Source organism: Oncorhynchus masou, chromosome 2 (assembly GCF_036934945.1).
Source record: "Oncorhynchus masou masou isolate Uvic2021 chromosome 2, UVic_Omas_1.1, whole genome shotgun sequence".
NCBI lineage: Eukaryota > Metazoa > Chordata > Actinopteri > Salmoniformes > Salmonidae > Oncorhynchus > Oncorhynchus masou.
The window spans coordinates 29,451,780-29,464,748 of NC_088213.1; the positions used below are offsets into that span (position 1 = coordinate 29,451,780).

Sequence of the window (12,969 nt, forward strand, 5' to 3'; positions counted from 1 at the left end):
GAACAATGTTATAATGCCGTCTTCCCCACAGCCTATGCCTCCCTCCAGTCCCTCGACTTCTTGGCACTGACGGAAACATGGATCACCACAGATAACACTGCTACTCCTACTGCTCTCTCTTCGTCCGCCCACGTGTTCTCGCACACCCCGAGAGCTTCTGGTCAGCGGGGTGGTGGCACCGGGATCCTCATCTCTCCCAAGTGGTCATTCTCTCTCTCTCCCCTTACCCATCTGTCTATCGCCTCCTTTGAATTCCATGCTGTCACAGTTACCAGCCCTTTCAAGCTTAACATCCTTATCATTTATCGCCCTCCAGGTTCCCTCGGAGAGTTCATCAATGAGCTTGTTGCCTTGATAAGCTCCTTTCCTGAGGACGGCTCACCTCTCACAGTCCTGGGCGACTTTAACCTCCCCACGTCTACCTTTGACTCATTCCTCTCTGCCTCCTTCTTTCCACTCCTCTCCTCTTTTGACCTCACCCTCTCACCTTCCCCCCTACTCACAAGGCAGGCAATACGCTCGACCTCATCTTTACTAGATGCTGTTCTTCCACTAACCTCATTGCAACTCCCCTCCAAGTCTCCGACCACTACCTTGTATCCTTTTCCCTCTCGCTCTCATCCAACACTTCCCACACTGCCCCTACTCGGATGGTATCGCGCCGTCCCAACCTTCGCTCTCTCTCCCCCGCTACTCTCTCCTCTTCCATCCTATCATCTCTTCCCTCTGCTCATACCTTCTCCAACCTATCTCCTGATTCTGCCTCCTCAACCCTCCTCTCTTCCCTTTCTGCATCCTTTGACTCTCTATGTCCCCTATCCTCCAGGCCGGCTCGTTCCTCCCCTCCCGCTCCGTGGCTCGATGACTCATTGCGAGCTCACAGAACAGAGCTCCGGGCAGCCGAGCGGAAATGGAGGAAAACTCGCCTCCCTGCGGACCTGGCATCCTTTCACTCCCTCCTCTCTACATTTTCCTCCTCTGTCTCTGCTGCTAAAGCCACTTTCTACCACTCTAAATTCCAAGCATCTGCCTCTAACCCTAGGAAGCTCTTTGCCACCTTCTCCTCCCTCCTGAATCCTCCTCCCCCCTCCTCCCTCTCTGCAGATGACTTCGTCAACCATTTTGAAAAGAAGGTCGACGACATCCGATCCTCGTTTGCTAAGTCAAACGACACCGCTGGTTCTGCTCACACTGCCCTACCCTGTGCTCTGACCTCTTTCTCCCCTCTCTCTCCAGATGAAATCTCGCTTCTTGCGACGGCCGGCCGCCCAACAACCTGCCCGCTTGACCTTATCCCCTCCTCTCTTCTCCAGACCATTTCCGGAGACCTTCTCCCTTACCTCACCTCGCTCATCAACTCATCCCTGACCGCTGGCTACGTCCCTTCCATCTTCAAGAGAGCGAGAGTTGCACCCCTTCTGAAAAAACCTACACTCGATCCCTCCGATGTCAACAACTACAGACCAGTATCCCTTCTTTCTTTTCTCTCCAAAACTCTTGAACGTGCCGTCCTTGGCCAGCTCTCCCGCTATCTCTCTCAGAATGACCTTCTTGATCCAAATCAGTCAGGTTTCAAGACTAGTCATTCAACTGAGACTGCTCTTCTCTGTATCACGGAGGCGCTCCGCACTGCTAAAGCTAACTCTCTCTCCTCTGCTCTCATCCTTCTAGACCTATCGGCTGCCTTCGATACTGTGAACCATCAGATCCTCCTCTCCACCCTCTCCGAGTTGGGCATCTCCGGCGCGGCCCACGCTTGGATTGCGTCCTACCTGACAGGTCACTCCTACCAGGTGGCGTGGCGAGAATCTGTCTCCTCGCCACGCGCTCTCACCACTGGTGTCCCCCAGGGCTCTGTTCTAGGCCCTCTCCTATTCTCGCTATACACCAAGTCACTTGGCTCTGTCATAACCTCACATGGTCTCTCCTATCATTGCTATGCAGACGACACACAATTAATTTTCTCCTTGTGGCGAATCGCATCTCTGCATGTCTGGCAGACATATCAGTGTGGATGACGGATCACCACCTCAAGCTGAACCTCTGCAAGACGGAGCTGCTCTTCCTCCCGGGGAAGGACTGCCCGTTCCATGATCTCGCCATCACGGTTGACAACTCCATTGTGTCCTCCTCCCAGAGCGCTAAGAACATTGGCGTGATCCTGGACAACACCCTGTCGTGCTCAACCAACATCATGGCGGTGGCCCGTTCCTGTAGGTTCATGCTCTACAACATCCGCAGAGTACGACCCTGCCTCACACAGGAAGCGGCGCAGGTCCTAATCCAGGCACTTGTCATCTCCCGTCTGGATTACTGCAACTCGCTGTTGGCTGGGCTCCCTGCCTGTGCCATTAAACCCCTACAACTCATCCAGAACGCCGCAGCCCGTCTGGTGTTCAACCTTCCCAAGTTCTCTCACGTCACCCCGCTCCTCCGCTCTCTCCACTGGCTTCCAGTTGAAGCTCGCATCTGCTACAAGACCATGGTGCTTGCCTACGGAGCTGAGAGGGGAACGGCACCGCAGTACCTCCAGGCTCTGATCAGGCCCTACACCCAAACAAGGGCACTGCGTTCATCCACCTCTGGCCTGCTCGCCTCCCTACCACTGAGGAAGTACAGTTCCCGCTCAGCCCAGTCAAAACTGTTCGCTGCTCTGGCCCCCCAATGGTGGAACAAACTCCCTCACGACGCCAGGACAGCGGAGTCAATCACCACCTTCCGGAGACACCTGAAACCCCACCTCTTCAAGGAATACCTAGGATAGGATAAGTAATCCTTCTCACCCCTCCCCCTTAATGATTTAGATGCACTATTGTAAAGTGGCTGTTCCACTGGATGTCAGAAGGTGAATTCACCAATTTGTAAGTCGCTCTGGATAAGAGCGTCTGCTAAATGACTTAAATGTAAATGTAATAACAGCTATCTGAGCAGTGTTTTTCACAGTACATCTAGAAGGTTGTTTATTTCCTCTTGGATTGTGTTGAGCGGTGCAGAGGTTTGTGGGAGAAAACACAGTGTGCGTACCATATCACTAACGTGCTTTTGTTATTCCCTGGCCAGACAAAAAGCCTTTATTTTGTCAACAACTGACTGGTTGTGACTAAAATAGGCCTTCAAGTCGAAACCATTATACACTTTTAGAAAAAAAGTTTAAAAAAGGGTTCTTCAGCTGTCCCCATTGGAGAACCCTTTTTTGTTCCAGGCAGAACCATTTTGGGTTGTATGTATAACCATCTGTGGAAAGGGTTCTAATTGGAAAATAAAGGGGTTATTCAAAGGGTTTTCCTATGGGGACAGCCAAATAACCCATTTAGGTTCTAGATGGCACTTTTCTTTCTAGTAGTGTACCAAAGACCTTCAAATAACGACAAGATAGGGTTGGTAGGATGATGCTGTACTCTGGTTCTGGTCAAGGGCTTGATATAATCTGACTAATCTGATACATTTTGTTGTGGTGCAGTTCAGTTGGTAGGTTATCACTCCTCCAGGGATTGCATCTCTGCCACTATGGAGCCAGAGTGCTATGAAATAACAACCTTATCTGCGATTCAGTAAGTAGTCTATGTATCAACCCTTGGGTGTGTGTGATTACAACACATTGGCAAACATACAGTACCAGTCAAGAATTTGGACACACCTACTAATTCAAGGGTTTTTCTTAATTTTGACTATTTCTACATTGTAGAATAATAGTGAGGACATCAAAACTATGAAATAATACATATGCAATCATGTTGTAACCAAAGAGGTGTTAAACAAATCAAAATATATTTAATATATTAGCCACCCTTTGCCTTGATGACAGCTTTGCACACTCTTGGCATTTTCTCAACCAGCTTCACCTGGAATGCTTTTCCAACAGTATTGAAGGAGTTCCCACATATGCTATGCACTTGTTGGCTGCTTTTCCTTCACTCTGCGGTCCATCTCATCCCAAACCATCTCAATTGGGTTGAGGTTGGGTGATTGTGGAGGCCAGGTCATCTGATGCAGCACTCCATCACTCTCCTTCAAATAGCCTTTACACAGTCTGGGAGTGTGTTGGGTCATTGTCCTGTCAATGTCCCACTAAGTGCAAAGCAGATGGGATGACATATCGCTGCAGAATGCTGTGGTAGCCATGCTGAGTAAGTGTGCCTTGAATTCTAAATAAATCACAGACAGTGCCACCAGCAAGGTACCCCCACACCATCACACCTCCTCCTCCTCCATAACTACACATGCAAAGATTATTCGTTCACCTACTCACAAAGACACGGAACCAAAAATCTCAAATTTGGACTCATCAGACCAAAGGACAGATTTTGACCAGTCTAATGTCCATTTCTCATGTTTCTTCATCTTATTGGTGTCCTTTAGTAGTGGTTTCCTTGCAGAAAATTGACCATGAAGAACTAATTCAGGCAGTCTCCTTTGAACAGTTGATGTTGAGATGTGTCTGTAACTTGAACTCTGTGAAACATTTATTTTGGCTGCAATTTCTGAGGCCGGTAACTCTATTTAACTTATCCTCTGCAGCAGAAGTAAATCTGGATCTTCCTTTCCTGTGGGGTTTACTCATGAGAGCCAGTTTCATCATAGAGCTTGATGGTTTTTTGGTACTGCACTTGAAGAAACTTTCAAAGTTCTTAAAATGTTCCATGTTGACTGACCTTCATGTCTTCATGTCAGGACTATCATTTATCTTTGCTTATTTGAGCTGTTGCCATAATATGGACTCGGTCTATTACCAAATAGACCAAATATTACCAAATAGGGCTGTCATCTGTATAGGAACCGCAATCTACCTTGTCACAACACAACTGATTGGGCAGTGGGCAGTGTTCAGAAGTTCGGATGACTGACGTGCCCAAAGTAAACTGCCTGTTACTCAGGCCCAGAAGCTAGGATATGCATACAAATGGTAGCATTGGATTGAAAACACTAACGTTTCTAAAACTCTTAAAATAATGTCTGTGAGTATAACAGAACTGTATTGCAGGCGAATACCCAAGGAAAATCCATCCAGAAATGTCAATGCTAGTCTATGGGATATACAAATAAATAGGACCCAGATTGCGGTTCCTATAGCTTCCACTAGATGTCACCAATCTTTAGACAGGTTTTCAGGCTTGTTTCTTGAAAAATGAGCAAGTAGTTGTAGTTTATCCAAGGTGTCCGTCATTAGAAAATGAGTATTTTTGCGTGTGTGAATGAGGCTCATGCTCTTTGTTATTTATCTTCCCATTTGAACATACTATTCTCCGTCTTAAATATTATAGTTTATTTAGATATTAGAGTACCTGAGGATTAATTAGAATCATCGTTTGACTTGTTCGGACGAACTTTACCGGTAACTTTTGGAATAGTTTGTATGCATGTTGAAAGAGTGGTATCCTGAAATCAATGGCGCCAACTAAACTGACATTTTTGGATATAAAGAAGGACTTTATCGAACAAAGCGACCATTCATTGTGTAGTTGGGACCCTTGGGATTGCAAACGGAGGAAGATCTTCAAAAGTAAGTGATGTATTTCATCGCTATTTGTGATTTTTTGATGCCTGTGCTGGTTTTAAAAAGTATTTTGATGTTGGGCGCTGTCCTTAGATAATCGCATGGTATCCTTTCGCCATAAAGCCTTTTTGAAATCTGACAATGCGGTTGGATTAAAAAGACGTTAAGCTTTTAAATGATGTAAGACACTTGTATGTTCTTGAATGTTTAATATTACGATTTTATCATTTGAATTTAGCACTCTCCAACTTCACCGGATGTTGTCGAATTTGATGTCTGGGAAATGTCCTGGGAAATGATATTGTTTTTTACAACCTCATGCTAATCACATTAGTCTACATTAGCTCTACCTTCCCACGTAGGGGGACACCAATCCTTTAGAGCAGGTATTCCCAAACTGGGGTCGGGGGTATGCCAAATAAAAATTTGATTCAGATTATTATTTTTTTTAAATGGTTTAAATCCTCACATTTTCAAATAGTCCATTTATATTTTCCAACAGGGCTATACATTTGGGTGAGTTTTTTTTCTTGCCTGAGTAGCCTCGTTTCACTGCCAAAAATAAAATGAAACCATCTAGTGTTCAGCAAAGTAACAACACAATGTAAAATACTGGTAGCCGAGTCAAATAATTAAGATCCAATCACATTAACCGTTACTCTCTCGCAGGAATTCCACTAACGGTCCGTATGTAGCCAAACGTAGCTGTTGCTCATGTTGGTATGTGTACTGATGACGCAAAAGCCATGACAGGGAGACATGGTGGAGGGGTAACGCGCATGCAAGCAGTTGCTCCCGACGCCACTTGGGTACACTGCATCGTCCACCGAGAGGTTCTTGCTGCCAAGGGAATGCCTGACTACTTGAAAGACATTTTGGACTCTACAGTTAAATGGCTAACTTTGTTCATCTTAGCGCACGGATCCCGTTAACGGGATCAAAATCGACAACATCCGGTGAAGCTGGAGTGCGAAATTCAAATGACAAAATCGTAATATTAAACATGAACATACAAGTGTCCTACATCATTTAAAAGCTTAACTTCTTGTTAATCCAGCCGCTTTATCAGATTTCAAAAAGGGTTTACTCGAAAGCATACTTTGCAAGTATCTGAAAGTATCTGAGGACAGCGCTCCACACAAAGCATTTAAAAAGAATTCAAACCACCAGAGGCTTCACAAAACTCAAAAATAGCGATAAAATAAATAATTTACCTTTGAAGATCTTCCTTTGTTTGTCATCCTAAAGGTCTCAGCTTCACAACAAATGGTTGTTTTGTTTGATAAAGTCCTTCTTTATATCCCCAAAAAGTATGTTTAGTTGGTGTGTTTGATTCAGTAATCCACCCATTCCACTAGTTCAACATGCATACAAAGGAATCTCAAAAGTTACCAATAAACTTCGTCCAAACAAGTCAAACAACTTTGCTAATCAATCCTCAGGTATCCTAATATGTAAATAAATGATACAAGACTACAGTCCAAATGACATCCACCTTGAAAAACTACAAATTCTAGCTAATTAAAAAAAACAAGCCTGAAACCCTTTCTAAAGACTGTTGACATCTAGTGGAAGCCATAGGAACTGCAATATGGGAACTATTTATGTATATATCCTATAGACAAGTGTTGAGATTGACAGTGACCTCAAAATAAAACATTTGGGATGGATTTTACTTGGGTTTTCACCTGCAATATCAGTTCTGTTATACTCACAGACATTATTTTAACAGTTTTAGAAATGTCAGATTGTTTTCTATCCAATTATATGCATTTCCTAGCTTCTGGGCCTGAGTAACAGGCAGTTTACTTTGGGCACGTGATTCATCCAAACTTCCGAACACTGCCCCCTAGCCCTAATAGGCTAAAGTAAGGCCCCTGAACTCTCGTGTATTTTCTGCACTATGCAGTGATATGGGCAGCGACCATGTAACGATTTTACAACATACAGAAGTGCGCTGGTTATCAAGGGGCAAAGTATTGACCCTTTTTTTTAATTGAGAGATGAGCTTAAAGTTTTCTTTACTGACCAAAATTTTCACTTGTCTGACCGCTTGCATGATGGCAAGTTTCTCACACGACTGGCCTATCTGGGTGATGTTTTTTCTCGCCTGAATGATATGAATCTCGGGTTACAGGGACTCACCTCAACTATATTCAATGTGCAGAACAAAATTGGGGCTATGATTTAAAAGTTGGAGCTCTTCTCTTTCTGTATTAACAAGGACAACACACAGGTCTTTCCTTCATTGTATGATTTTGTGTGTGCAAATTAACTCAAGCTTACAGACAATGCCAAATGTGATATCGCGAAGCACCTGAGTGAGTTGGGTGCACAACTTTCCCAAAACGGATGACACAAACAACTGGATTGTTATCCCTTTCATGCCCTGCCACTTACTGATATCTGAACAAGAGAGCCTCATCGAAATTGCAACAAGCGGTTCTGTGAAAATTGAATTTAATCAGAAGCCACTGCCAGATTTCTGGATTGGGCTGCGCTCAGAGTATCCTGCCTTGGTAAATCGCGCTGTTAATAAGACACTGATGCCCTTTGCAACCACATACTATTGTTATTTTATTGTGTTACTTTTTATTTTATTTTGACTTTAGCTTATTTAGTAAATATTTTCTTAACTCTATTTCTTGAACTGCATTGTTGGTTAAGGGCTTGTAAGTCAGCATTCCACGGTAAGGTCTTACTTAACCTGTTGTATTGTGACAAAAACAATTTGATTTGTATATAGATGAAATAAGATGATTATATGATTACATCTGTGAACAGAGGATGTAATATAATGTGACAATGTGCATTAGGTTCAAAGATTTATATACATTTTCCTGTGAGTAGGTTTGTGTGTGTACACGTTTGCATGTAATTATACTGCAAATAGTTTCACCATTCTGTCTACAACACCCATAGGGTTTTCACTTGGACTTTGTTATGACAGCCACTGGTCCATGCTTGCATTGGTTATCAGTATCCAACTATCTGTCATCCTGTCTTCCTACTGTATGTCCGTCCTGCTGGTCAGTACCATCTTTATACTTATTCAACCTTGTTTCCAGTAAGACAGTATTTTATAACTTCTGTATTCTCAGCCTAAGGGCCAAATAACAGCCATAAGAATCATACCAGACATGAAAAAATAAAGAAACACAAGACAATTAAGAAATCTAGAAATATTAAAACAAGCAATGTCAGTCCGGAATATACGTCTCTAAGGTGTAGGGTGGAGTACTGGGTGGCAGCGGACTAGTAACAGTGACTAAGGTTTCAACAGTCTGATGGCCTGGAGATAGAATCTGTTTTCCAGTCTGTTGGTTCCAGCTTTGATGTACCTGTCTACACCTTCTAGATGGTAGCAGAGTGTACAGGCTGTGGCTCGGGTGGCAGAGGTCCTTGATGATCTTCTAGGCCTTCCTGTGACTCTGGGTGCTGTAGTTGTCCTGAAAGACAGCCAATGTGCCACCAGGAGTTGGGCAGACCGCACCACCCTCTTGAGAGCCCTGCAGTTGCGGACAGTGCAGTTGCTATACCAGGCAGTGATAGGGCAGTGTGCAGGGCGAATGTAATTGCGTCATTCGTGGATCTTTTGGGGCGGTATGCAAATTGTATTGAGTCTAGGGTGTCGGGTACGGTGAAGGTGATATGGTCCTTGACTAGTCTCTCACAGAATTTCATGATGACAGATGTGAGGGCTACAGGGCGATAGTCATTTAGTTCAGTTACCTTCAGGACATATGAATGAAGTTAACAAGTTATAGAAATAAAGGGAAGACAAATGGAGTACTTGAACAAGAAAAAAAATTTAACCACTCCTTTTCCATGGTATCCAATTGGTAGTTACAGTCTTGTCTCATCGCTGCAACTCCAGTACGGACTCAGGAGAGGCAAAGGTCGAGAGACATGCGTCCTCCGAAACACAACCCAAATTGCTTCTTGACACAATGGCCACTTAACCCAGAAACCAGCCACACTAATGTGTCAGAGGAACCACCATACAACTGGCAACCGTGTCCGCGTGCACTGCACCTGGGCCCACCACAGGAGTCGCTGGTGCCTGCCAAAAGTGGACGACACTGGCCCAATTGGTCACAGCCGGTTACAACAGAGCCTGGACTCAAACCCAGAATCTCTAGTGGCACAGCTAGCAGTGCGATAGAACACTGCGCCACTCGGGAGGCCCACAAAAACAAAAGCAGAAACAATGCCAAGGTTGCGCTCCCATCCCATTTGGATAGGACTGCTGACAACGGCAAGAAAAGTCAAAAGCCACATCCATGGAGGATATTTACATGGGGAAAAAAGCTGTTGTTGTTTTGCTGTAAATGGATCTAAGAGGTAAAGAGTACTCCTTAAAGCTGCAGTCATCTGAGTGCTGATTAGAATCTCTTTGACTGGTTTTGCATTTTAGTTCATGATTGTAAACTGTCCCATCTCTTACTCCCCTCCCTTCTGCTCCTTCTGCCCCTCTCCGTCTCTCTCAAACCTTCCTCTCTCCAGCTCTACTCTCAATCCCTCCATCCCTCTCTCTCTTTCTCTATTTCAATTTCTCCTACCAGTGCATGGTGATCTGGTGAGTAACAGTGTATGAAGTAGCCCGTTGCCATGGCGTCAGATGCCAGCCACATGCTGGCGGAAGCTTTGGAGCAAATGGAGGAAGCTTTGGAGCAAATGGAGGCAGCCTTGGAGTAAATGGATGATATTATCGCTGGTAAGTTTCACATTTTATTAAGACCTCCTCAAAGACAATCCGGCTTGCAATTACTGCTCTCTCTAGACTGGTATTTGATAATGTGTTGAAGGTTTAATTGAGATTTAAATAGATTAACTTAGAGTAGGAATGTTACAATGTGTTCAGTTCTTTCTAAGCATAATCTAAAAAATGTGTACTTTAGATTTGACATGAAATGAGGAAAGGAAAGTTCCTCTTGTGATTTTGAAGTTTGGGATACTGGGATTGAGTTTGTTACAACTAGAGCATATTTACTGGGGAAAACTGCAGGTTTTGATTAGATGGTCCTTGACAGTAGGCTACTGTACATCAACCTTTCTGCTTGTCTTTGAAGCTGCCTCTCTTCTTCCCCCACCTGATCTATTCCATTCATACTCTATCATTTTTATTGCATTTACATTTAGGTAATTTAGCAGACACTCTTATCCAGAGCAACTTACAATTGCTTCAACTAAGGTCCATAACACCCCATGTCATAGTCATAGAATGTAAAAACGCTCCTCAGTAAAGCAGCTGTCAGCAAAGAAAGATGCAGCTGTCGGTGCAATAAAGAAAAATAGAACAGTAAGGTTTGATTTATATTGTCTTTACATATACAGTCTCTTTCCCGTAAGGGGTTCCCGTAAGGGGCACAAGACACACGGCTCTAATAATGAAGATAGCATAGTGCTAATGACCCCCAGCAGACTGCTCTAAGACTGAGAAAACAGTGACATCACCCATAGAGATGGTAATACAGGCTAGCATAATGCTAATAATGAAAATTATAGCAATTCCCGGAATAGGGCTACAACTAAGGTGACATGAGATCATGAATATACATCTGTGCAGACTAGTGTAATATTTAAAAGACCATCAGAGCACAGCACTTTGACCCACTGCCTTTACTCATAGAGGCGGTCAATACGACATACAATTTTCTTACAATATCCCTATAGAGAACACTTTCAAAGCTGACAGCATTCAGGCACTGTAGAAGATAGCGTTGTAGTGGGAGTGTGCCCTCTAGTGGTCTGGCTAGGTAGCAGTTGGATGTTTTCAATTATTTCACACAGTATGTTGACGTATTCAGTGACATCAAACCTACATGAGACATTCATCAGCACATAATACTTTCACTCAGCAATCCTGACAGCCTGTTTGTGGAGTGGTCACTTACAATATATTCAACACCGAACAGTTTATTAGTAATCCGATTTCAGAAAATCAAAACAAGTCAACATGGATTGCTAGACTCTGGGATAGCTAGCGTTAAGGCTCTGATGTCTGTATCTCCACTATGAGGCAAAATCTCTGGGTGAACAAAACTATAGATCATGTACAGTATTTATAGGGTACATGAAGGCATAAGGTCTGTTTTGTGGTGGTCTTTATTCAGGGGTGGATGCTCCCTCCCTCCCATCTCCTCTCCACCCAGAAGTAGGAGCCAGAGCAGGGGTCTCTGATCTGCCACTGGTAATGGAATCCAGAGGTAGCTGCTGCTGCTCAGACTGGGAGCAGTTAGTTCCCCTCCTCCATCCCTTCCTATTCTTTCTTCTCCTTATCCACTTCTTCCTGCTTGCATTTTGATGTTGGTTTTATTTGCACATAAACTTTAACACATACTTACTATGCACATTCAGGGTAAGGAAAGGAACATCTAATAATCTCCCCACCTAACTACACTTCCCTTTCCCCCTTCTTTCTCCTCACCTACCCTCCATCCTTCTCCTCACGCCTATTTCATCTCCTCATTCTCTTCCTCATCCCCCTCCTCTCTGTCTACCTACCATTCCTGGTCTGTACCACATCTGTGACAAGCATGTGTAGCAGAATGCTCCCTCTCTCCCGTGCCCCTTTTAGAGAGATCACAAAAGTAGCTACATCGACGGATACTTCAGGGAGAGGGGGGGGGGGGGGTAGAGCCAAAAAGAACAAAGTGCTAATGTTTGTGTATGAGATGGAGAGGGAGAGGCATGTGTGTGTGTGTGTGTGTGTGTGTGTGTGTGTGTGTGTGTGTGTGTGTGTGTGTGTGTGTGTGTGTGTGTGTGTGTGTGTGTGTGTGTGTGTGTGTGTGTGTGTGTGTGTGTGTGTGTGTGCGCGCGCGTAAGAGAGAGCAAGAGAGAGAGAAAGAGAATAAGAGAGAGAGAGGGGAGGAGAAAAGGGAGAAGAAAGGGAGGGAGAGGAGCCAGCTGGCGTGGTCTTGAGTCGTAGAGCTGCAGTCTGATATTAGAGACTGGCCACTTCTCAGCCTGCTTCTGTCTGGGCTCCAAACCACACAGCCAGGGTCCGAACCAGACACAGCACACCATAGGTTCCCCACTACAGTCTCTCTGCAGCAAGAGAGAGGGAAGGAGGGGAAGAAGAAGATAGAAGGTTTCAGGGAGATTAACAGTGATATCTTCCTTTCTGATCCCTACTTAATCACTCTCTTTTCTATCTCTCTCTCTCTCTCTCTGTCTCTCTCTCTGTCTCTGTCTCTGCCTCTGTCTCTGTCTCTGTCTCTGTCTCTCTCTCTGTGTGTGTGTGGAGCCTCACCGCCTTGCCGGGATAAGTTGCAGTGTAGAGTTTGAGGAAGGAAATAGTTAAAGCTACAATGGGCCAACAGAATGGAGTATAACATCGATTTGTATAAGCATTTTGCCTGGCTGAAAAAGGTAAGAAACATTTTGAGGTTTCACTTTCATGCATTTACCTTGCTAATACATCTGTACAGAGGAATCTGTTTTTTCTTATTGTACACAGACAGTGAAATTCC

General features: G+C 44.3%; 1 protein-coding gene across 4 annotated transcripts in view; it reads left to right on the forward strand.

The window, feature by feature from the left end:
* The first annotated feature begins 10,130 nt into the window (after positions 1-10,130).
* LOC135558367 (liprin-beta-2-like) overlaps positions 10,131-12,969 on the forward strand; it is a 30,268-nt gene continuing 27,429 nt past the window's right edge. For 2 of the 4 annotated variants that reach the window (XM_064992130.1, XM_064992157.1), the window contains exon 1: positions 12,362-12,868. In XM_064992130.1, the coding sequence (XP_064848202.1) occupies positions 12,821-12,868 (48 nt within the window). In that variant the 5' untranslated portion in view covers positions 12,362-12,820. Of the gene's footprint in view, positions 10,212-12,361; positions 12,869-12,969 lie in introns of those variants that run through there. The other 2 variants (XM_064992139.1, XM_064992122.1) reach the window with 2 other exon arrangements.